The sequence below is a fragment of the Manihot esculenta genome, chromosome 10 (assembly GCF_001659605.2).
Source record: "Manihot esculenta cultivar AM560-2 chromosome 10, M.esculenta_v8, whole genome shotgun sequence".
NCBI lineage: Eukaryota > Viridiplantae > Streptophyta > Magnoliopsida > Malpighiales > Euphorbiaceae > Manihot > Manihot esculenta.
In genome coordinates, this window is record NC_035170.2 from 31,656,575 (window position 1) to 31,679,429 (window position 22,855).

A 22,855-nucleotide genomic window follows, 5' to 3' on the forward strand; every position below is an offset into this window, starting at 1 on the left:
CTTTAATTTAGCAATCTCCATTTTTTAATGCAACTATTCACGTTCAGATGTGATCCCAAAAAGGCATGACAAGTGGAAATTCTTCTCGTATGAGCCATAAGAAGATCTAGGACGGCCGAAATTTATTAAAAAAAAAAAACATTATTTAATTATTTCATGACAAATAATCAAGAAGTTTGAGATTGATTCAATTCAAAGTCATTCGCTCCCATTAAAAAAGAAACTTCAAAGTATATATATATATATAATTTTATTATATTTTTATTTTTAAATAAAAATAAAAAATTTTCTTTACAAACAAACGGAGTATACAAGGTTAGCTTGAGAAACAGAAGAAGTAAATAACACTCCCAAAATTGGGTCTAAACTAATAAAATAAAAATTGAAAACTAATCCCTTTTAAAGTAAGAAATAGTAATCAACAATGTTTTTGACAAATTTGTTAATCTTTTCTTCATCAATTAACCATCTTTCAGGTCACTTGTGCTTTTTTATTATTATTTCCTTATGCTGATAAGTTTGGATTTTGTTTGCCAGCTTGTTTCTTGCAGTGTTAGGCTTCTTGATAATAATCCACATAAATAAGGAGATTTAGTGGGTTTATCATATTAAGGTATCTAAATAAAAATTCGATTTCATGATGAAATAATGAATCGGAATTGTCGTTTGAAAAATTAATAAAACTAAGCGTTTTAGTTTGGATGGGTGAAGGTTTATGAAACAGTTATCTAGCAGAGTTAAGGATGTTAAATTTGAGTTAGGTTTAAAAGTATATATGGTTTGATATTCTTATAGCTTGCGACATATAAAAATGTGTAATATTCGGTTTAAATCAAAAAATTTAATCGAATTAAATTAATTTAAAATTTTAATTTAATTTATTCATTTGGTTCGATTTTTAATTTTAAAATTTTTAATTATTTCAATTCGATTTGATTTTAATCAGAAAAAATTAAAAAAATCAAACCATAGTATATTATTTTTTATAATATAGAGGTTAGACTATAATAAGATTGAAATATTTTAATTAAATTTTAGAATATTAAAAATAAAGTGTAAAAAATAAAAAATCTATTAAAAAGTCTAACCAATCAAATCGAATTATATTAAACTAAATCAGATCGGTTTGATTTGATTTATATTTAAAATTGATTCGATTTATTTTTACAAATACTGAAATTTTGATTTTCAATTTATTTAATCCGGTTCAATTTTAAACTGAATTGATCAAATACTCATCTCCTTGCGACACGTCTCATCAAATCGGATAAAAATATTTTTGAGCAGATTAACGATGAACAGTCAATTAATAAATATGGAGTCGATTAATTCATTTTTTGTCTATTTATTCGTATCACAACAATCTGATTCTCGATACGTATATTTATTACTTCGATGTGAGTAAGTGAAGCGGACTATTGCTATAAAAGTCTGTATTTATCCTATGATCAAATCAAGTTATGATCAGCTTACCTGACTTTTATAGAGATCATTCTCTTTAATTGTTTGAGTCTGTTCGGACTGCGGAAACAAGTCTTGATTGCAAAATTCTTATATTTGGTATGTATATATATATATATATATTTATAAAAAAAAAAGATAATTTCGACTATGTAGCTCGTCCAAAGTCTAACGTTAACCAAGTTGTGTATACTTTTATAAGTTCAATTTATAGCACGTATTTAGACTTGCGTTGGTTTCTGAAAAATGATTTAATATTTTTATTATGATTTAAAAAATAAAAAATATTAATAAATTTATATATAATAGCATGAATAAAATTTATAAAATAACTTTTTATTTTTAAAAGTGAAAATTATTTTTTTCAACTATGAAAATATTTTTTATTAATAAATTTTTTGAGTGCATCAAATATTAAAAAAATAATAAAAATATTTTTTTAAATAAATGAAGATTTATTTTTTAAATGAAATGACATGAAAATGTGCGATAAATAAATACTGAAGTTATTTTTTATAAAAAAGTAGATATAATTAAAAAAGAAATATTTTGATACAGCATGGGAGAGAGGTTAGCCCACTCTTTCAAAAAAATATATATATATATTTTTTCAGATTTACCAAACTCAAATTCTCACCTACCAATTTCAAATTCTCAAAGTCATCCTTATTGTGATAATTGGTGCTGCGCTGCCTGTAAGAGTTGGCCAAACAATAACCACCGCATGATGCTCATTTGGATGCAAAAAAACATAGAATTTGAAGACTTTATTATGAAAATATTTTTCTTAACTGGATCAAATATTATTTTTTTTACTTTGCATCGATTTGCAAATTAATTTAATTTTTTTTTTATAATCAACTAAATTTTAAAATATTGAAAAATTTTATCTAAAATTGAAATTGATTATAAGAAAATGTGTTCAATCTAAAATTTTTTATTATTAAAAATATCATTTCACTCAATACTAAAATTTAAATCACCTTTAAATAACACTCATAAATTTAATCCGATAATAAATATAAATCTAAGAAATTTTAAATTCTAATCTTTCATTTCCGATTCTCATCTCAAAAAAAAAAAATCATCCTTAAATTCTTGATCATCTTTAATTAAATATTTTAGAAATTGAAATATTAAAAAAAATATCCAAATATTTACTGTCGTTTATATTTATATTAAATATTTTAAATTTTAAATAATAAAATTAAATTTTTTTAATAATAGAATACAATTTTCGTAATGTAATAATTAAATATTAATTTATAATTTAAATATTTAAATTATTTATTATTTAAAAATTAAAAACCTACCATTTAAAAAACCTCAACAGATTTTCCCAAACCCAGAATTCTCCTAAATTTGATTGTGAACTTCAATCAACTTTATTTTTGAAACACTCAGGTATTTACGCATCCAAAGCTTCTCTCTCAAATTTCTCAACACCCAAACTTACCGATCCATTCCTATGGTTGAACAAGAAGGTGTCTCCATAAACGCCTCTCTTCTAGCTTTTCTGAATCTCTTTCTTTTTCTTTGCAAGATTTCTTGTTTTTGTGAAATCAGCAGGTAAAAATGAGAGATTGCATTTTGATTCACATTGATTAGACTGGTATCCAGGTTGCAATGCCTACCGAAAGCTCTACTGCCTTGAGCATGGTATCAAGCATAGATTCCAGGTATTTAGCATAAAGGTGCAGAAATGCTTTAATCAAATTATCATTTATTTTTTTAGATGATCACTATTCAGTATCAATTAATTGAGATTCTAGAGGTAATTTACAGAATTTTCTTTTTTTAAATAAAAGAAAAAACTCTAATCATTCTGAGTACAATAAAGAAGATGCAATGGTTCTATTCTCCTCGTGGAGGAATTTCTTGAACCACAAAGCTGAGTGTTTGAGATGTCTTTTTAATTCATTTGTGTAATCAATATAAGTGATTCCAAACCGAATGGTATAACCCAAATCCCATTCGAAATCATCAAGAAATGACCAAATATAGTATCCTTTCACATCAACACCTTCCCTGCATCCCAACAAATTATATGAGGCTGATTCAATTTCTACAATCATATAGAATAAATATATATTTTTTTTCAATGCCTCAACTTACTTGATAGCTTCTAAGACAGATAGCAGATGAAGATGGTGATATTTTATCCTCAACTTATCTTCCAGAGCTTCAGCAACTGACAATGAGCTTCTGTCACCCATTCCTGAGAGGGAGAAAACAGAATTAATATTACAAGAAAATATCTCTGAAATCTTAACCTTTCAAGAAGTGAATGGACTTTAAATACCATTCTCTGTGATGTAAATGACAGGATGGTTGTATTTTCTCTTCAGATACAGCAGAAGTTTGTAAAGTCCTTCTGGGTATATGTAGAGCCAGCTGCAATCAGTCTACAGAACACACACACAAAAAGTATAAAATCTCAGTGTAATACCCGGCTCGAGTCCGGCATCGGAATTCCTGTAGTCCGGTGGAATCTCGGGTGTCGGAACCCTCGAGAAGGGTAATGCATATGTTTTCTAAAGTCTTTTCATTTGTTTTCATGGTTTGAAGGGTTAAAAGACTTGAGTTTTGAAAGAAAAGCAACAAGGGAGAAATGCAAAGGTTCGGCCGCCGAAGGTAACTTTCGGCCGCCGAACATTGCATGGTTGCGGCTTCACGTTCGGCTGCCGAAGGTGGTCTGGCCAGCCACCTATAAAAGGGCCAAGGGTCGGTGGAAGGAGGTTATTTCTCCTCCACTTGCAGCCAGAGGTGAGTTCCAGCCTCTCCTACGTTGACTTTCCTGTTTTCCATGATTTTCATCAAATCTTTCAAGAGTTTTAAGAGTTTTGGTGATTTCTGAAGGTTTTGAGCAAAAGAACCAAGTTTTGAAGCTTGGAGCTTTGGAAGAGCTTTTCTTCATATCTCCACGTTAGGATCCTTCATCCTCAAGTTGTGTAAGAGGTAAGTGAAGATCCTGAGCTTCTTTGATGATTTTGAAAGGTTTTATGAAGTTTGTATGGGTAGTATGCATGTTTAGGTTTAGGTGAGGTTTTGGTGATTTGTGGTGTTCTAGCATGATTAAGTGTTATGTGCTATGTTTGTTTGGGGTTTTAGGATAGTTTTAGACCCCTTTGTGCATATATATGTGTATATGCTAGTTGGGAGTAGTTGCTATGCATGTTGGTAGGTTTTTGGGCAAAGTTTGCATGAAACAGAGCAGGGTTCTGCCCTTCGGGCAAAACCAGGTTCGGCCGCCGAAGGAAGGTTCGGCCGCCGAACCCTTTGTGGAGGCAGTTCGGCTGCCAAAGGTTGCCCCCGAAAGCTAGGCTTTCGGTTTAGAAAGGGACTTTCGGCCGCCGAAAGAGGGAGTTCGGCCGCCGAAAGTGTGTGAGTTTCGTCTCTGGACGAGACCTTCGGCCGCCGAAGGTGCCGCCGAACATGCATGAGTTTCGTCTCTGGAGTGGGGTTTCGGCCGCCGAACCTGCCGCCGAAAGTGCCCTGTCCAGCTTCCTTTTGCATGTTTTATGTGATGGTTTGAGGATTGTTTAGAGGGGTTTTGGGGAGTTTCTTAGAGATGTTCTTGAGTGAGTTTAGTCCCTCATTTGAGTCCACCTGTGTAGGTACGGACCAGAGGAATCAGGGACATCAGCAGTGAGTTCAGTGTCAGAACCTGCAGAGTCAGTTCAGAGAGAACTACAGGTGAGTGGAATTTAACTTAATGTTTTAATATGAAAACTGATATTTTATCATGCTTCATGCATCATGAATATGCTTTAGGGTGAGTGCATTAGTGTACACAAAGATGATGCATTGCATTGATCCTTGTACTTGGCATTGCTCCTTGTACATTGCTTATGTGAGACGGCACGGACTTCGTGAGGATTCATTAGCCCTCAGAGGAAAGACCTGGAACAGCCTTACGAGGACCAGGCATAAAGACCTGGAACAGCCCTACGGGGACCAGGCAAATGGTACTTAGGTACCCCAGATGAGATAGAGGGAGTTTTGATCCGTCCGGCCGAGGTTATGTGATTATGTGTTGCATTCCATGAGAGCATGTTTTATCACCTGTATTTGCCTATTCTACTCACTGGGCTATTGTAGCTCATCCCTCTCTCCTAACTTCAGTTGTGCAGGTTCAGAGATCAGAGAGAACTCAGCAGGGTACAGGAAGAGTACAGAGTTTTGTAATAGCTAGTGTGGACATGTATTTGGACAGAGATAATGTATATGTACAGTGTATAGAATGGTGCTTGATTTATAAGACTTGTAATCCCTTGGAGTCACATGATCAGTTTATGTATGTTTCTTTATTGTTGTATGTTTATGATCATGTATGGGAGTTCACAGGTCTACAGACAGGATAGCAGGCTTACTACGGGTCCCGGCGACCTTAAGTCGATCTGGATCCTAGTGCCGGTGGCAGTTCGGTTTCCGGGCTGTTACAGATTGGTATCAGAGCCCTAGGTTCACATGGTCGGACCTATAGAGAGAGTTGGGCTCATAGAGAAGTTTAGTAGGTCAAGCACCATAGGAAAACATGTCCACTAGGATAGGATGTCAGTCCTGTCTATATGCTGATGTGCAATGCCCTGAGTTATGCATGTGCATGTTTTTGATGTGTTGCTGATGTGTTATGTGATGTTGTGTTCCAGAGAGTGAAGATGCGAGGAACTCGTCGATCCGCGAGATTGACAGGAGTCCCACCCGTAAGTGCGGGTACAGCTGCTCGTCCACCTGCCTTGCCAAGGGCAAGATCTCACAGGTCAAGCAGGGAAGGAACGTCACGAGACCCTAGAAGGTCTTCTGACGAGAGCAGGAGAGGAGTAAGTAGAGGGGGAAGGTCAGTAGAAGAAAGAGGTGTGAGGGAAGAGGATCAGAGTAGAGATGCAAGCATGGGTATAGGAAGGTCAGAAGAAGGTATGGGGGAGTCCCAGGGAGGCATGCAGGCCTCGGGATTTGGCTATCCACCCTTTCCACAGGGCCCAGAGTATCCGATGGGAGGCACGTCGGATTACTCCAGTTTTGCCCCATATCCACCCTACATGCCATATATGCCCTATCCTTCCTTTTATCCACCCTATCACATGTATCCACCCCCACCTGTTCATCCAAGTCCAGTACAGCCTGAAGTGAGGGAATCAGTTCCTCCACCACCACCTCCTGAACCAGTAGCCCCTGTTGTGGAAGCACAGCAACCCAGTTCGTCAGGGGGAAGTAAGGTGAAGATGACCGAGTACTTAAAGTTGGATGCTCCGAAATTCAATACAGGAGATGATCCCTTTGAGTATCTCAGTGCAGTCAGAATGATAACAAGTGAGTTGGGAGCAGATGATGGTAGAGCCATTGAGATGGCAGGGTTCACGTTAAAGTGCAAGAAAGCTAGAGAATGGTTCAAGAACTATGTGGACCCGAGACTTGAGAGTATGACATGGGAAGAGTTCGCCAATGAATTTGCTGGATGGGCTTTTCCTGACAGTTCTAGGGAACTAAAGGTTGTGGAGTTTGAGCAGTTGAGACAGACGGAGGTGATGAGCGTTGATGAATATACAGATAAGTTCCTGGAATTGTTGCCATATGTCGGTCAAGCATATGATACAGATCAGAAGAAGGCAAAGAGATATGCCACAAGGCTTCATCCCAGGTATTTCTCTTTGATTCTTCATGCGGAGAAGGAAAGTTTCCACTCTATTGTGGATGCTGCTAGAAAGATGGAGGCCAGTGCCATAAGTCAAGGTGTAGTCAAGGCACAGTCTTCTGGTGGTAAACCAGGTTCCTCCTCACAGGGTACAGTAAGTGCAAGTAAGAGAAGATGGGAGAAATTCAGAGGAAAGAGAGGCAAGTTCTGGAACAGGCTTAAGTCGGGTCTAGGAATGAGTAGTGGCTCCAGTTCTGGCGCAGATTTTCCAGTGTGCAAGAGGTGTGGTAAACAGCATAGAGGAGCTTGTCAGTTGGGATCCACAGCCTGCTATAGATGTGGGCAGGAGGGACATTATGCACGGGAATGTCCTCAGGCGACTTTGGTTGCACCATCCCAGCAGATGAGTACGGGCAGTGTAGTTCAGCCCGTAGCTTCAGCCGTACCACCAAGCAGTGGCAGAGGAAGAGGAAGAGGGGCAGCCTCTTCATCAGGGATGGGTTCCCGAGGTGCAGGTCCGTCAGCCCCAGCACGGATTTTCACCCTGACTCAGCAGGAGGCAGACACGTCGAACACAGTGGTGTCAGGTAATCTCATCATTGGGTGTTCAGAGGTGTATGCTTTAATGGACCCCGGTGCTTCTCACTCTTTCATTTCTTCTAGAGCTGCAGAGAGGTTGGGTCTGATAGTGTCTGAGTTAGAGTGTCCTCTATGGGTCAGTGGACCCAAATGTGATCCATCTTTGGCAGAGTCAGTCTGTCGGTTCAGTCCAGTGTGCATAGAGAGTAGATACCTTCCAGCTGACCTGGTGGTTCTAGAGTTGACAGATTTTGATGTCATTCTAGGGATGGATTGGTTATCTACGTATGATGCTACCCTGAACTGTAGAGACAAGGTAGTCAGTGTCAGAGACCAGGATGGATCAGAGTGTGTCTTCAGAGGAGACAGGAGAGGGACACCTAGGGGTTTGATATCAGCCCTCCAGGCTCGTAGAATGTTAAGGAAGGGGTGTCAGGGGTTCCTAGCTTATGTGAGAGAGCTAGACAGTCAGGTTAGGGAACCATCCTCAGTACCAGTTGTTCGAGACTTTCCAGATTTGTTTCCTGAAGAGCTTCCAGGATTGCCACCAGATAGGGAAATAGAGTTCGAGATTGAGTTGATGCCCAATGCTAGACCGATCTCTATTCCTCCCTACAGGATGGCACCAGCAGAGTTGCGAGAGTTGAAAGAGCAGTTACAGGATTTGGTAGCTAAGGGTTTCATCCGCCCGAGTACCTCACCCTGGGGTGCTCCAGTATTATTTGTCAGAAAGAAGGATGGACCTCTGAGACTTTGTGTCGACTACAGACAGTTGAACAAAGTCACTATCAAAAACAAGTATCCTTTACCCAGGATCGATGATCTATTCGACCAGCTGGCAGGAGCAGGTTGTTTTTCTAAAATAGATCTGAGATCCGGATACCACCAGTTGAAGATCAGGGAAGGAGATGTATCCAAGACTGCTTTCCGAACCAGATATGGGCATTATGAGTTCCTTGTGATGCCGTTCGGGTTGACTAACGCCCCTGCAGCATTCATGGATCTCATGAACAGGGTTTTCAGGGAGTACTTGGATCGTTTTGTGATCGTCTTTATTGATGATATCTGGGTGTACTCCAGGAATGCAGAGGACCATGCCCAGCATCTGAGGATAGTGCTGCAAACCTTGAGAGAGCATGGCTTGTATGCCAAGTTCTCCAAGTGTGAGTTCTGGTTAAGGAGCATTTCCTTTTTGGGACATGTTGTATCAGAGGACGGTATATCCGTAGATCCCAAAAAGGTAGAGGCAGTAGCCAACTGGCCTACACCCACTACGGTGACCGAGATCAAGAGTTTTCTGGGTTTGGCAGGCTACTATCGGAGGTTCGTTCAGGACTTTTCGAAGATAGCTGCTCCTATGACCAGACTGACCAGAAAGAATCAGAAGTTTGTGTGGTCAGAGGAATGTGAGGAAAGTTTTGCAGAGGTGAAGAGACGGTTAACTTCAGCACCGGTGTTAGCGCTGCCGATCAGTGATGAAGATTTCACAGTGTTCTGTGATGCATCCCGAGTGGGATTAGGTTGTGTGTTGATGCAGAATGATAGAGTGATAGCTTATGCTTCTAGACAGCTGAAGAAGCACGAGCTGAATTACCCGACACACGATCTGGAGATGGCAGCTGTTATCTTTGCACTTAAGATGTGGAGGCATTACCTCTATGGGGTAAAGTGTGAGATCTATACGGATCATAAGAGCCTGCAGCACATCTTAAGTCAGAGAGAGTTAAACTTGAGGCAGAGACGGTGGGTAGAATTGCTCAGTGATTATGATTGTAAGATCCAGTATCATCCGGGTAAGGCTAATGTTGTCGCTGATGCCTTAAGCCGAAAGTCACTTGGCAGTTTATCCCACATTGCAGTAGAGAGAAGACCGGTGGTGAAGGATTTCTACAAGCTCGTAGAAGAAGGGTTACAATTGCAGTTATCTGGTACGGGTGCTTTGATCGCACAGATGAGAGTGACACCAGTGTTTCTAGAGCAAGTGGCTCTGAAACAGCACGAAGACCCCGAGTTAGTGAAGATTGCCAGGACTGTTCAGTCGGGCAACAGTACAGAGTTCAGATTTGATAGTGAGGGGATTCTTCGGCACGGTAAGAGGTTATGTGTACCAGATGATAGCAGTTTGAAGGCAGACATTATGAGGGAAGCTCATAATGCGCGGTATAGCATTCACCCGGGAGCCACCAAGATGTATCAAGATCTGAGAAAGGTGTATTGGTGGCCAGCAATGAAGAGAGAAGTGGCACAGTTCGTGTCAGCCTGCGAGACATGTCAAAGGGTGAAGCTAGAGCACCAGAAGCCGGCTGGAATGCTTAACCCACTGCCGATCCCAGAATGGAAATGGGAGAACATAGCTATGGATTTTGTAGTGGGGTTACCGGCGACGTCTAACAGACTAGACTCCATATGGGTGATTGTGGATAGACTCACTAAATCTGCTCACTTCATTCCAGTCAGGAGTAACTACTCTGTGGACAAGTTGGCGCAGGTGTATGTAGACGAGATAGTAAGGTTGCATGGAGTTCCAGTGTCGATAGTATCAGATCGAGGACCTCAGTTCACCTCCAAGTTTTGGCGGAGTCTGCAAAATGAAATGGGCACAAGGTTGGATTTCAGCACTGCTTTCCATCCACAGACAGACGGTCAGTCTGAGAGGACCATCCAAACCATTGAAGATATGTTGAGAATGTGTGTGTTAGACTTTGGCGGTTCTTGGAGGCAGCATCTACCTTTGGTGGAGTTTGCCTACAACAACAGCCATCATGCTAGCATAGGGATGGCCCCTTATGAAGCTTTGTATGGGAGGAAGTGCCGAACACCTGTTTGCTGGGAAGAAGTAGGAGAGAAAACTCTTGCAGGGCCAGAGTTAGTTGAGATAACCAGCAAGTTAGTGCCTATCATCAGAGAGCGGATCAGAACAGCTGTAAGCAGACAGAAAAGTTATGCAGACATCCGTAGGAAGCAGATAGAGTTCCAGGAGGGGGATATGGTATTGCTTAAGGTGTCTCCGATGAAGGGAGTGGTTCGGTTTGGAAAGAAGGGTAAACTAGCCCCACGGTACATTGGTCCCTTTGAGATCTTGCAGAAGATCGGGCCTGTATCGTATAAGCTAGATTTACCGGCTTCTATGGAACGAATTCACCCGGTATTCCATGTTTCTATGTTGAGAAAGTTTGTGTCAGATCCAGAGAAGGTTCTTAGTGAACCTGAGGTGGAAATCTTAAGTGATCGCACCTATGTAGAGCAGCCAGTGCGGATCCTTGACACCCAGATCAGAAAGCTGAGAAACAAGGAGATACCAATGGTGAAAGTTTTGTGGAACCACCACAACCTAGAAGAGTGCACTTGGGAGACTCGGGAGTCCATGCTCCAGCAATACCCATATCTGTTTTGAGGTTAGTTTTCCCTTTTTCTATGTGTTTATGTTGTGTTAGGGACATTCGGGGACGAATGTTCTTAAGGGGGGGAGAATGTAATACCCGGCTCGAGTCCGGCATCGGAATTCCTGTAGTCCGGTGGAATCTCGGGTGTCGGAACCCTCGAGAAGGGTAATGCATATGTTTTCTAAAGTCTTTTCATTTGTTTTCATGGTTTGAAGGGTTAAAAGACTTGAGTTTTGAAAGAAAAGCAACAAGGGAGAAATGCAAAGGTTCGGCCGCCGAAGGTAACTTTCGGCCGCCGAACATTGCATGGTTGCGGCTTCACGTTCGGCTGCCGAAGGTGGTCTGGCCAGCCACCTATAAAAGGGCCAAGGGTCGGTGGAAGGAGGTTATTTCTCCTCCACTTGCAGCCAGAGGTGAGTTCCAGCCTCTCCTACGTTGACTTTCCTGTTTTCCATGATTTTCATCAAATCTTTCAAGAGTTTTAAGAGTTTTGGTGATTTCTGAAGGTTTTGAGCAAAAGAACCAAGTTTTGAAGCTTGGAGCTTTGGAAGAGCTTTTCTTCATATCTCCACGTTAGGATCCTTCATCCTCAAGTTGTGTAAGAGGTAAGTGAAGATCCTGAGCTTCTTTGATGATTTTGAAAGGTTTTATGAAGTTTGTATGGGTAGTATGCATGTTTAGGTTTAGGTGAGGTTTTGGTGATTTGTGGTGTTCTAGCATGATTAAGTGTTATGTGCTATGTTTGTTTGGGGTTTTAGGATAGTTTTAGACCCCTTTGTGCATATATATGTGTATATGCTAGTTGGGAGTAGTTGCTATGCATGTTGGTAGGTTTTTGGGCAAAGTTTGCATGAAACAGAGCAGGGTTCTGCCCTTCGGGCAAAACCAGGTTCGGCCGCCGAAGGAAGGTTCGGCCGCCGAACCCTTTGTGGAGGCAGTTCGGCTGCCAAAGGTTGCCCCCGAACGCTAGGCTTTCGGTTTAGAAAGGGACTTTCGGCCGCCGAAAGAGGGAGTTCGGCCGCCGAAAGTGTGTGAGTTTCGTCTCTGGACGAGACCTTCGGCCGCCGAAGGTGCCGCCGAACATGCATGAGTTTCGTCTCTGGAGTGGGGTTTCGGCCGCCGAACCTGCCGCCGAAAGTGCCCTGTCCAGCTTCCTTTTGCATGTTTTATGTGATGGTTTGAGGATTGTTTAGAGGGGTTTTGGGGAGTTTCTTAGAGATGTTCTTGAGTGAGTTTAGTCCCTCATTTGAGTCCACCTGTGTAGGTACGGACCAGAGGAATCAGGGACATCAGCAGTGAGTTCAGTGTCAGAACCTGCAGAGTCAGTTCAGAGAGAACTACAGGTGAGTGGAATTTAACTTAATGTTTTAATATGAAAACTGATATTTTATCATGCTTCATGCATCATGAATATGCTTTAGGGTGAGTGCATTAGTGTACACAAAGATGATGCATTGCATTGATCCTTGTACTTGGCATTGCTCCTTGTACATTGCTTATGTGAGACGGCACGGACTTCGTGAGGATTCATTAGCCCTCAGAGGAAAGACCTGGAACAGCCTTACGAGGACCAGGCATAAAGACCTGGAACAGCCCTACGGGGACCAGGCAAATGGTACTTAGGTACCCCAGATGAGATAGAGGGAGTTTTGATCCGTCCGGCCGAGGTTATGTGATTATGTGTTGCATTCCATGAGAGCATGTTTTATCACCTGTATTTGCCTATTCTACTCACTGGGCTATTGTAGCTCATCCCTCTCTCCTAACTTCAGTTGTGCAGGTTCAGAGATCAGAGAGAACTCAGCAGGGTACAGGAAGAGTACAGAGTTTTGTAATAGCTAGTGTGGACATGTATTTGGACAGAGATAATGTATATGTACAGTGTATAGAATGGTGCTTGATTTATAAGACTTGTAATCCCTTGGAGTCACATGATCAGTTTATGTATGTTTCTTTATTGTTGTATGTTTATGATCATGTATGGGAGTTCACAGGTCTACAGACAGGATAGCAGGCTTACTACGGGTCCCGGCGACCTTAAGTCGATCTGGATCCTAGTGCCGGTGGCAGTTCGGTTTCCGGGCTGTTACACTCAGTGTGATTTTTCATTTTCTTCATGTGTATATGAGAGTGAGAGAGTGAGAAAGGGTTTACTGGTTCGCCAATGGGAATCCCATTCTTGTCAGCTGAGATGAAATTGAAAAACAAGTGTATAATTAGAAAATATAAATTGAAATTCCCATGTCAAATTTGATTAAGGTCAGAATTTCTGAAATTACTTGTTACATTAACTCGGCTATCTGTTGTATAACTGAGATTGACATTGCTGTAAGATGTAAGATCTTCAGCATATGATGCTGTATAGTAATTTATTCCAATGAAATCAAAAGAACCTATCACCAGTTTTGCTTGTTTTTCTGTAAATTTTGGCAGTCTATCACCCACCAAATATTTCATGGTTACTGGGTAGTCACCATAAGTGATTGGATGCATAATCCTGCAGAAATCATGTGCACAAAAATCTTTTAGCAATGAAAAATAAAAAATTGTTCCCAATATCCAATCAGGGTTTGAAAGAAAATCTATCAAAAAGAACTCACCATCCGATTAAGAAATCAAGAGCTCTAGAGGCAGCCCTCCTGCAAGAAACATCATCATATTTGGGAACTCTCCATGCTGTAAAAACTGTAATCCCAATGATTCCTCCTTGAGAAGCCTAAATTTTCAATTAACCACTTGTGACACAACATCGATTACAAGACATTCATTTCTTTGACAAATAAAAACAAGTAACAAACCTGATACTTTTGTCTGTACAATTTCACAGCAGCTGCATGGCAAAGAATCAAGTGGTGAACTACTATGTATGGTTCTGTTGCAGAGTTGCCTTGAGTGCAGTTTCCGATATAATCCGAGCACCGGCCAGGTGCATTTTGTCCATATGCATATCCATATATACTCATTAAATTAGCCTCATTGATAGTGACCCAATGCTTCACTCTGTCACCAAATTCTTTGAAGCAAAAGTCCACAAAGTTGTAGAAATCTTTCCTAATTAAGAAGCACAACCAATTCTCAGAAGTAAATAGACATATTTTTAACATAAATTCAGGGAGACTAAGTGCTCTCTCTAGGCACATCAATGTTGGCTGTAGATTAGGTGGTTGAAATACAATGTTTTTGACTTACACAATGTTGGGGCTTAAGAGTCCTTTGTACTCATCTTCAAGGACTTGTGGGACGTCCCAGTGGAATAGGGTCACAAGGGGCTGTATGCCTGATCAATACAGAGAATATGTTGAGATAAATGTACAAAACTAGGAACAAACACGCACTCAAAATCACAATCTTATAGAAAGAGATATAAGAAAGTTAATGTAGTTCAAACAAACTCTCAAAACTCTCAAAATTCTATGTGTGTTTTTTGAAATTTCTCATAATCCTAGATAGATTATTTATAATCCTCCACTCCCAACACATACTCCCATTTTTTACTAGCCAATATGGGTTGCAATGCAGAATTTTTCAGGTCGGATAAAAATTCGGCTTATAAGAAAATATACCTAAAATTCAAACCACATAAATAACAGAATATTAGAAAGGGAGTCCAAAATGAGAGGAAGATTCAGAATTTTACCATTGGAAAGGAGATTATTGATAAGAGAATTGTAGAAGTTGACTCCTTCCCAGTTCACTCCCCTGCTAAGCTTTCCCCCTTGAGAACAAAAAGCTCCATTTAGAATCAACAATGATGCATTCAATATATAGATAAAAAGATTAAGCAAAAATATTTCTCAAGAATGTAATTATATTTTCTTTTACCAGGCAATATTCTTGGCCATGAAATTGAGAATCTGTAAGAGTCTAAACCAATTTCTTTCAAAAGAGAAATGTCTACCTGTGCATGTATAACATTTCTAAATTATACAATCACGAATGAGAAGAAGTTGCAGATAAAGACCACAGGAAATGTAGTTTAGTAAGGTAAGACCTCATAACGATGGTAGAAATCCTCAGCAACTTTCCCATTACTATGGTCTGCAATTTTTTCTGCCATGATTGACACCATAAACTGTCTTAGAAAAATAACTTGTTGGGTCTAATAAAATCATTGAAGAACCAAGTTTTAATTCATATAAAAAGAAATAAATGCATTGAATTCGATCCGTCTGCATGTTGAGAGAGATGGAGAGAATAAGAGACCTGGATGTTCCCTAGTGAAAGTATCCCATATACTTGGTTTCCTGCCATCTTGTTCTGTTGCTCCTTCATACTATGATGCAAAAGAGAGAGAGTGTGAGAGAAGAATAAGAAGAAGACAACATGTCAGGTTTAACATTTGAGGGAAATGTGAATATAATTGAACAGATTTGGCATTTACCTGGTATGAACTTGATCCTGCTCCAAACACAAAACCATCAGGAAAACTACGCCTACTAAATTCGGAAGAAAGCTGAATTGTATTCTTCCCTCCAGCAAAAGCAAGCAAATAAGCAAGATTTAAGAGGCAGAAGAGAGAGTATTGTCTGTTCATTCTTGACTGGAACAAATTTTGTTCTATATCCCGTAGAAGATGAAGGGATTGAAATGTTACTGCCAGCAAGAAAAGTAATTCAGTTAATTCTTCCAATCATATCAAAAAGTTAGAAATTAAAAAAAAAAAATCTAGTTTATAAGCTTTAACTTCAATTTTTTTCATGGAAACAGAGTAGTGATTACATTTTTATCCAGTTGGGTAACCAATTTTCTTTTAAAAAAATGGTAGATGGAACTTGTCTTCTGATTTCTCATCCACGTTTACAAACTCAAACAATAATAAATTTGTTGAAGATGGCATCCAATTGCTACCAAATCCAATATCTAACTGTTAGAGTTTAGCCTCAAATCATTGGCCATTCTCTTAAAAACTCTTGATAGTCATGAGGTGAAGAAGAAAACAAGAAAATTCACTAAGAAAATATGGTGGGTTTTGGTAAAGAAGTTGAAGCATTCTGTGGAATCTGACACCTGAGAAAAAAGGAGGGCAAAAAAAATCTATCATACCTTTTGTTTGTTTTTGGCAGAGGAGGAGACTCAGCTGAATACTTGGAGAAATTGTGTCTGCCATTTTCATGTAAAATCAAGTTAAAGGAACGTCAAGAGTCAGGGCAATACATTTCCACGCGCTTTTAGTCACATGGAGGGAACAAGAAACGGATATTTGAATTTGGTTAGGTCCCAAGCAATAAACTTAATTAATATTTATACAAATTATAATAATTAATCATACATTAACCATATCATTGAAAATTTATAAAAAGAAAAATATTTATTACTAAAAATTTTACTAATTTAAATTTAAATTTTTAAAAATAATAAAATTATATTCTGAGTAATTTTATCGATTTATAAAAATTCATAATAAAATAAATAATATATAGCAATCTACTATTAGTTACAACAATAATTTTCAACTATGAGATAATTAGTGAGTTATATTAAGTTAGATAAAATAAATTCTAAAGATATGAATCATTTATTTAGTCAAAGAAGAAAACTCAGAACCACCTAATAATCAACAAAATACAGCTAAAAGAATAATCAAAAGAAGCAAAATCAAAAACAAAACTATCTACTAGAGAATGGATAATATTGCCAACTTAAGCCAAAATAGATAACTTTGAATGGAAAAAGAAAAAAAAAAACACAAGTTAATATTATAATACTCAAAAAAATTAATAAGAGTTTATTTGATTGTAAAATTCAATTAATTGTACCTTCAAGAGCTAAATTCTGTCTGTTAGATTACAAATTTAAGAAAATAATGACGAAAAAGTTTGCATATAATATTATATCCGATAACGTTTTCTCTTTTGTTTAGGAGAGAAAATTTTGTCTCCGTTGGATAATTCTTTTTCGGAATTTTTCTTTCACTCTCTTTTTGAGTGGATTATAAATATTTTTTTATTTTGTATTTTTTTTTTATTGTAGCTTTGTGGAATATTGTAATGGAGTTTTATTTTCTAAATACACTCTTGTTAGGCTGTGTGGGTTGTTGCATGCACGGACTCTTAGTGGTCAGGAGATCCTCTACTTCTGTAGCATGCAATTCCAATGGAGGAGAGACAGCCGTTCTGGTTTCGCTTTGGTCCTAAGACTACAGTAAAAAACTAGAGCTCTGCCTACTCTCTTCTTATCATTCTCAGAGAAAGCAGTTCTATGGGTGCTTTCTTTTTTCAAGTTTCATTGATAGATGTAGAAAAGCCCTTGTATTATTGGCGCTTTCTTTTTTCAAGTTTCATTGAAAGACGTAGAAAAGCCTTGTATTATTGGTGGTAATCTCACAGGGATGGATGAAGGCCCGGAAGGCGCGAGTGAGGCGCCGAGAACCCTACCACCTCCACCTTTTGCCGACATTTGATAGATCAGTAGTTTTCTCTCTATAGCTTCAGTTCTTTTATGAATCCTAAGCCAATTTCGAGTCCCTCCAACACTAAGTTTGAGCTTTCGTATCCTCTTTTTTCTCTGAGTTTTGCTTGCAAGTCTCTTCTTATGGCTGTTGGCAGTTCTTTGATCCTTAGAAGTTTTGACAACCCCTTTGCTCTATGTTACTAGTCTGCAGCCAGGATTTCCTTTGGAGCTTGTTTATAGGGATGAGTTGAGTTTAATTTTTCTTTTAGCCATGGCATACTGTTGTATAGTCTATGTTTTGGTCCTGTATTGTATTAGATTTTAGACCTCTTTTATTTCTAATGAAATTTTTATCTTAGAAAAAAAAACATATAATATTATATCACCCACATTATTATCATTTTTTTTTAAAAAAATTGAGACTTTTCAAACCAAACTTTTTTAGCAAAACTTGCAAAAAGATGGGTTGTTTTCTAATTATGCATAGGCCAAGAGTATGTCTTTGAGCCATAAAAAGCTTTTCACCAAATAAGAAAATCAAGATTTTATCTAATCTTGGATCTTAATTCCAAATTTCTCTGCAAAAATGGTAAATCAATACACAATCAATTGATGTGTGATTGGTTTTTGCAAAAGTATAAAATGAAGTAAAACATAAAAATCTAATAATTAATATAAACGAGATTAATGCTTAATTATATTTTAAACCATTTAATTTTGGGGGATTTGGCTTGCTAATGAAGCTTATAATTAGCTAGTATTCTCGTTTAATGACTTGAAAACAGCTTATCATCAAATTCTTTTACAAAAAGTGAAGTGAATATATATTGTTATTAAGGCAATTGATTAAATAATGTTTCCTTTAATCTAGAAAAAACACCCACATGATGATGATTAGATATTTGTTATTAAATTGAACTCTTTGCAGAGTACAAGAAAGAATATGAATGTGTAGTGACATTTTCCCCATTGAGGAAATTCTTGAACCATAAAGCAGATGATTTTGGAATTCTTTTCAACCCATTTGTGTAATCGATATAAGTGAGTCCGAACCGAACCGTATAGCCAAATTCCCACTCGAAATCATCCAGATATGACCACACATAATACCCTCTCACATCAGCTCCTTCCCTGCCAAAATCATATCAATTCAAGTTCAAGCTAATTGAATTGAATGAACTCTGAAAAATAAACGAATGATTATGTTAACTAGCACTCACTTGATCGCCTGAAGGAGATAAGATAGATGAAGATAGTGATATTTTATCCTCAAGCTATCATTCAGTGATTCGTTTATTGCCATGGAGCTATTATCTTCCACTCCTTCGCATCAAAACAAAAAAAAAATGGAAATGGGTGAATTATCATGCATTTGAAGCTCTGCTTTTTCTTGTTCCACGATTCAAAATAATAACCATAATAACAGATTGATGATATTCTTACCATTCTCAGTGATATAAATTGGAGGATTGTTGAAATTTCTCTTTATATAGAACACTATTTCTCGGATTCCTTCTGGGTATATGTATATCCAGCTAGATCCAGCCTACAAAGCTATTATAATTAACTCATATAAAAGATTAAAAAAAAAAGTTTATAATTTTAGGTTATATAATAAGAGATAGTCTTCTCTTTCTCACTATAAAGTTCATAACTTAGAATAAGTAGATGGAAATACTCCAATTCGAAATTTCACTCACTTACTTTCTACATGTTAACCAGACTAACTCCTGAGTTCAAAGTTTGATGAGTCTGGCCTATGAGATATGAAAACTTACTAGGCATGAATATACAAGCTGGGCGAAGCTCAACTCACAGCTTGATCAAGTCTCAAACAAAAAAAGCACATAACTATACCATTTTAAATGTTGAAAAGAGTCTTTTAATCAGCACATCCAAGACAAAATGCTAAACACCTCAAGCCACTCCACAAGCAAGGAACATATCACATTTAAAGAACTACTTTTCTCAATGCCAACTTTAGCAATAATTTCAAATAAATCCTATCTTAGTTAGGCATATTAATTAGGCATCCAACACCAACAATAACATCAACTTTCATATATTTATATATCTATGCTCTCAAATTTGAGGAAGAGAGAAAACCTGTTGTCCAATAGGAATCCCATTTTTCTCAGCTGAAAGAACAACAACAGAAAACCTTAAATAAGGTGAAAATATGCAAATCAATTGCAATAAATAGAAATTTGGAAACTTACTGGATTCAATAGTCTGACTATCTGTTGTGTAACTCAAGTTCACTTTGGTAGAGGATGGAGATGCATCAACATATCTTGCTGTATAGTAATTTATTCCAACGAATTCAATACATCCTTGTATCATCTTGGATTGTTCTTCTGTGAATTTAGGCAGTCTCTCTCCCACCAAAGATCTCATGCTCTCAGGGTAGTCTCCATATGTTAGAGGGTGGAGAACCCTGTACAGGGAGAATCATCCAGCGGTGAAATCAATAAATTCTCCTGTAAATTAGTAACTATAAAAAGTGAAAACCCACCATCCAATGGTAAAATCAAGGCCTCTAGAGGCAGCCTTCCTGCTGGCAGTGGTTTCAAATTTGGGCACCTTCCAGAATGCTGTTATAATAATCCCAATTGTTCCCTTTTGAGAAGCCTAATTATTCATTAGATGTTAATTGTTGTAGAAATATTTCCTCAAATATGAGTTCAATTACATAAAATTCTGTAGTTTAGACTCATTATTTTCACTTTAATTGAACCATTATGGCACTAAAAGAAGGGGAAATTCCTGTCTAGACTTAGTCCCTCATTGACTCAAGATATATATTGATGTTTTTAGCAAATCATGGATCGAGTTTGGACCAAAAAAAATGTATATCTATTTAGAAAAGAAAAAGATGCATACCTGATACTTTTGTTTGTATAATTTAAGAGCAGTTGCATGACAAAGAATCATGTGGTGGACTACAATGTAAGGTTCTGTTGCAGAATTTCCAACCGTACAATTTCCAATATAATTGGAGCATCGACCTGGTGCAGTATCTCCCGTTGCATATCCGAAACAACTAAAATAATTTGGCTCATTAATAGTGATCCAATATTTCACTCTATCTCCAAACTCTTCAAAGCAGAAGTCTACATAATCATGATAATCATCCCTAAAATATTAGCAATGATCAACACGTTAATTTAAACTACAGTGAAGTGAAAATGGTTTAAAAATAATTAGGTATGGCTTACACAATCTTGGGGCTTAAAAATCCACCATATTCATCTTGAAGGGCTTGTGGAAGATCCCAATGGAATAAAGTTATTAAGGGCTCTATGCCTACACAAAATCATGGAAAGAAATTAAACTCCCCATTAACAGTAGAAACTACAATTACATTGATTTGCATACATATAAAACTAACCATTTGACAGGAGCTCATTAATGATAGAATTGTAGAAATTGACACCTTCTTGGTTCACTCCTGCACTGACTCTTCCATCTAAGGACAATCCAGCAAGTAACAACAGAATACATGAAGTCATACAAACAACAAGTATAATCTGCGTGCTCTGTTTGAACGTGCAATCTGAACTGTTGATTGATGCAAATCTCACAATATAAAGTATGTGGAACCCACATTAATCAATAATCCAAATGCTTTTTAAACATTGGATTGAAGTGCAGAGTAATTAATGGTCTTACAAGGTAATACTCTTGACCATGAGATTGAAAATCTGAAGGAGTTCAAACCAATTTCTTTAATCACAGCAATGTCCTCCTGTAATATTTTTAATTAGAATTACTATTATACTATAAGCTACAAGGAATTATTGGCTTTGATTAAATTACCTTGTAATGATGATAAAAATCCTCAGCAACATCACCTGAGCTATGATCCAATATTTTTTCTGTCATTTCCATTAATCACATCTCAGAGGCCACAATAGAAAATGAATAAATTGCAGAGGAGAAAATCTTAATTGATAGTTATGAAGCATTAAGTACAGTAAGGAGGAAGAAAAAATAACAAGAGAGAGGAACCTGAATCTTCCTTGGTGAAGGTATCCCAAATACTTGGCTTCCTGCCATCTGAATTTGCTGCTCCCTCAATCTAAAGCAAGTGTTGATGTGATATACATAACATTAGAACCAAATGATCAATTCAGATAGTAATTAGCCTAAATTATTATATATTTTCCTGCCAGCAAATTAAATACATGCTTACTTGGTAAGCACTAGTTGCTGCTCCAAATATAAAATCCTTGGGAAAACTGCTCCTACTAAGAGCAATAGAGCTGTGAAGATAAGGTTGGAATCCCTCATCATAACCCAATAAACATGTGAATGATAGGATAAGGAAGAGAAGAAGATACGGTTGAATTTTCATTATTTGCCTACAATTATTTAATATCCAAACTCCCTGTAATCATAACAGTTGGGATTAGTGAATTCAAGAATTATCTTCATAATTCAAACAAAAATAATGCTATGAGCCTGTAGATTGTCAATCACTTGAAGAAACAATAAACGCAGGATAACAAAAGCTAAGTGCTGGTTTATTCTCTGACAAATAAAATACAAAAGCTACTCTGTTAAAGCATCCCCATCCCCAGACCTCCAGATTGCATTCTCCAATTTTGTTTTTTCTTTTCAATAAGAAAAATTCTCTCAATAAAGCCAATAAAAACTTAACATAGCACCATCTATTTCTCCAATTTTGTTAAGAGCACCACATACTTAGAGAAGAAAATTCATTGGCATCCATCTCTATAAAATAAAAATAAAGAAGTAAAAGAATCAATAAACATATGATGGCTGAACCTCAGTGATGCTAAAATCCAAGAATCAAGGAAGAAAGCAGAAACTAAACATACTTATGCCTCCAGTGACTTGTGTTTCCAGGAAACAGAGGGCTAGAATGTAGATTGGTAATCTGGGTATTGGGTTTTAGCTCAAGTAGAAAAGTCTGATTCTGGGTTTTGGTTGAAAGGGGAGACTGGTCTACCAGGATGAGTCGTGGAGGTGAAAAAATCGCCAGAAAAAATGGTTTTTGGTTGGAAAAGTGGATAGGTATGGGTCTGGGTTACTCCCATTCTCTGGCAGTGTCATCATAATTGTTTATTGACGCCATGAGATTATATAATTGCCAACAGAAAAAACTAAAACAAATTGTTTTGTGCTTGAACATTATACCTTTTAGTTTTTATAATTTTATTTATGTTTTAGTCTTTTATTAAAATTAAAATAAATTAATTAATATATTATTTAATAATAGAAATAAAAAATTTGATTTTATAAAACATATAAATATTTTAATTTAAGTGATATAAAAATATGAACCGCATAATTAATTTTGACAAGATATGCTATTTCCTTTTATTGCTTTTTCTTGTGTGAATTAATTTAATTGGATAACCGTTATGGAAGAAAAAGCAGG

The 22,855-nt window shown here is 37.4% G+C and overlaps 2 protein-coding genes and 1 long non-coding RNA gene across 8 annotated transcripts; 1 reads left to right on the forward strand and 2 right to left on the reverse strand.

Moving 5' to 3' along the window:
- The first annotated feature begins 3,030 nt into the window (after positions 1-3,030).
- On the forward strand, positions 3,031-3,891 carry LOC122724874. Its single transcript, XR_006352275.1, has 2 exons — positions 3,031-3,140; positions 3,596-3,891. It is a non-coding gene; the product is annotated as an uncharacterized LOC122724874 (long non-coding RNA).
- On the reverse strand, positions 3,134-16,234 carry LOC110625268 (beta-glucosidase 17). Of its 3 annotated transcripts, none has more exons than XM_021770875.2 (14): positions 16,102-16,234; positions 15,440-15,651; positions 15,262-15,331; positions 15,050-15,108; positions 14,881-14,956; positions 14,696-14,773; positions 14,248-14,335; positions 13,857-14,109; positions 13,659-13,774; positions 13,338-13,555; positions 13,213-13,244; positions 3,764-3,866; positions 3,577-3,679; positions 3,134-3,489 (listed from the first exon to the last, which is right to left on the reverse strand). In XM_021770875.2, the coding sequence occupies exons 1-14, from the start codon at positions 16,169-16,171 to the stop codon at positions 3,282-3,284; spliced, it is 1,686 nt and encodes a 561-aa protein (XP_021626567.1). In that variant the 5' UTR covers positions 16,172-16,234; the 3' UTR covers positions 3,134-3,281. The 3 variants fall into 3 exon arrangements, with proteins under 3 accessions (XP_021626567.1, XP_021626568.1, XP_043816741.1); XM_021770876.2 differs by lacking the exon at positions 16,102-16,234 and adding an exon at positions 15,778-16,077; XM_043960806.1 differs by lacking the exons at positions 14,696-14,773; positions 14,881-14,956; positions 15,050-15,108; ... (1 more) ...; positions 15,440-15,651; positions 16,102-16,234 and having other exon boundaries at positions 13,857-14,104; positions 14,248-14,334.
- Positions 16,235-18,333: 2,099 nt separating this feature from the next.
- LOC110625272 (beta-glucosidase 17) lies at positions 18,334-22,578 on the reverse strand. 4 transcript variants are annotated; one of them, XM_021770881.2, is made up of 14 exons: positions 22,293-22,576; positions 21,644-21,838; positions 21,460-21,529; positions 21,268-21,326; positions 21,121-21,196; positions 20,840-20,917; positions 20,667-20,754; positions 20,332-20,584; positions 19,964-20,079; positions 19,668-19,885; positions 19,555-19,586; positions 18,892-18,994; positions 18,669-18,771; positions 18,334-18,579 (listed from the first exon to the last, which is right to left on the reverse strand). In XM_021770881.2, exons 2-14 carry the CDS (start codon positions 21,803-21,805, stop codon positions 18,357-18,359), a joined length of 1,581 nt encoding a protein of 526 aa, XP_021626573.1. In that variant the 5' UTR covers positions 21,806-21,838; positions 22,293-22,576; the 3' UTR covers positions 18,334-18,356. The 4 variants fall into 4 exon arrangements, 3 of the variants coding, with proteins under 3 accessions (XP_021626573.1, XP_043817142.1, XP_021626574.1); XM_043961207.1 differs by having other exon boundaries at positions 21,644-22,185; XM_021770882.2 differs by having other exon boundaries at positions 22,240-22,576.
- Positions 22,579-22,855: the final 277 nt, after the last annotated feature.

Bases quoted from the DNA above. Each gene is read 5' to 3' on its own strand.
- LOC110625268 (XM_021770875.2), bottom strand. From the start codon at position 16,171: ATGAAAATGGCAGACACAATTTCTCCAAGTATTCAGCTGAGTCTCCTC. The intron at 15,652-16,101 runs GTATGATAGATT...TCTTGCTGGCAG, and splicing joins CTGCCAAAAACAAACAAAAG to TAACATTTCAATCCCTTCAT. The intron at 3,867-13,212 runs GTAAACCCTTTC...TGTGTTCTGTAG, and splicing joins GGATTCCCATTGGCGAACCA to ACTGATTGCAGCTGGCTCTA.
- LOC110625272 (XM_021770881.2), bottom strand. From the start codon at position 21,805: ATGAAAATTCAACCGTATCTTCTTCTCTTCCTTATCCTATCATTCACA. The intron at 19,886-19,963 runs GTGGGTTTTCAC...CTCCCTGTACAG, and splicing joins CTTGATTTTACCATTGGATG to GGTTCTCCACCCTCTAACAT. The intron at 19,587-19,667 runs GTAAGTTTCCAA...TTGTTCTTTCAG, and splicing joins TAGTCAGACTATTGAATCCA to CTGAGAAAAATGGGATTCCT.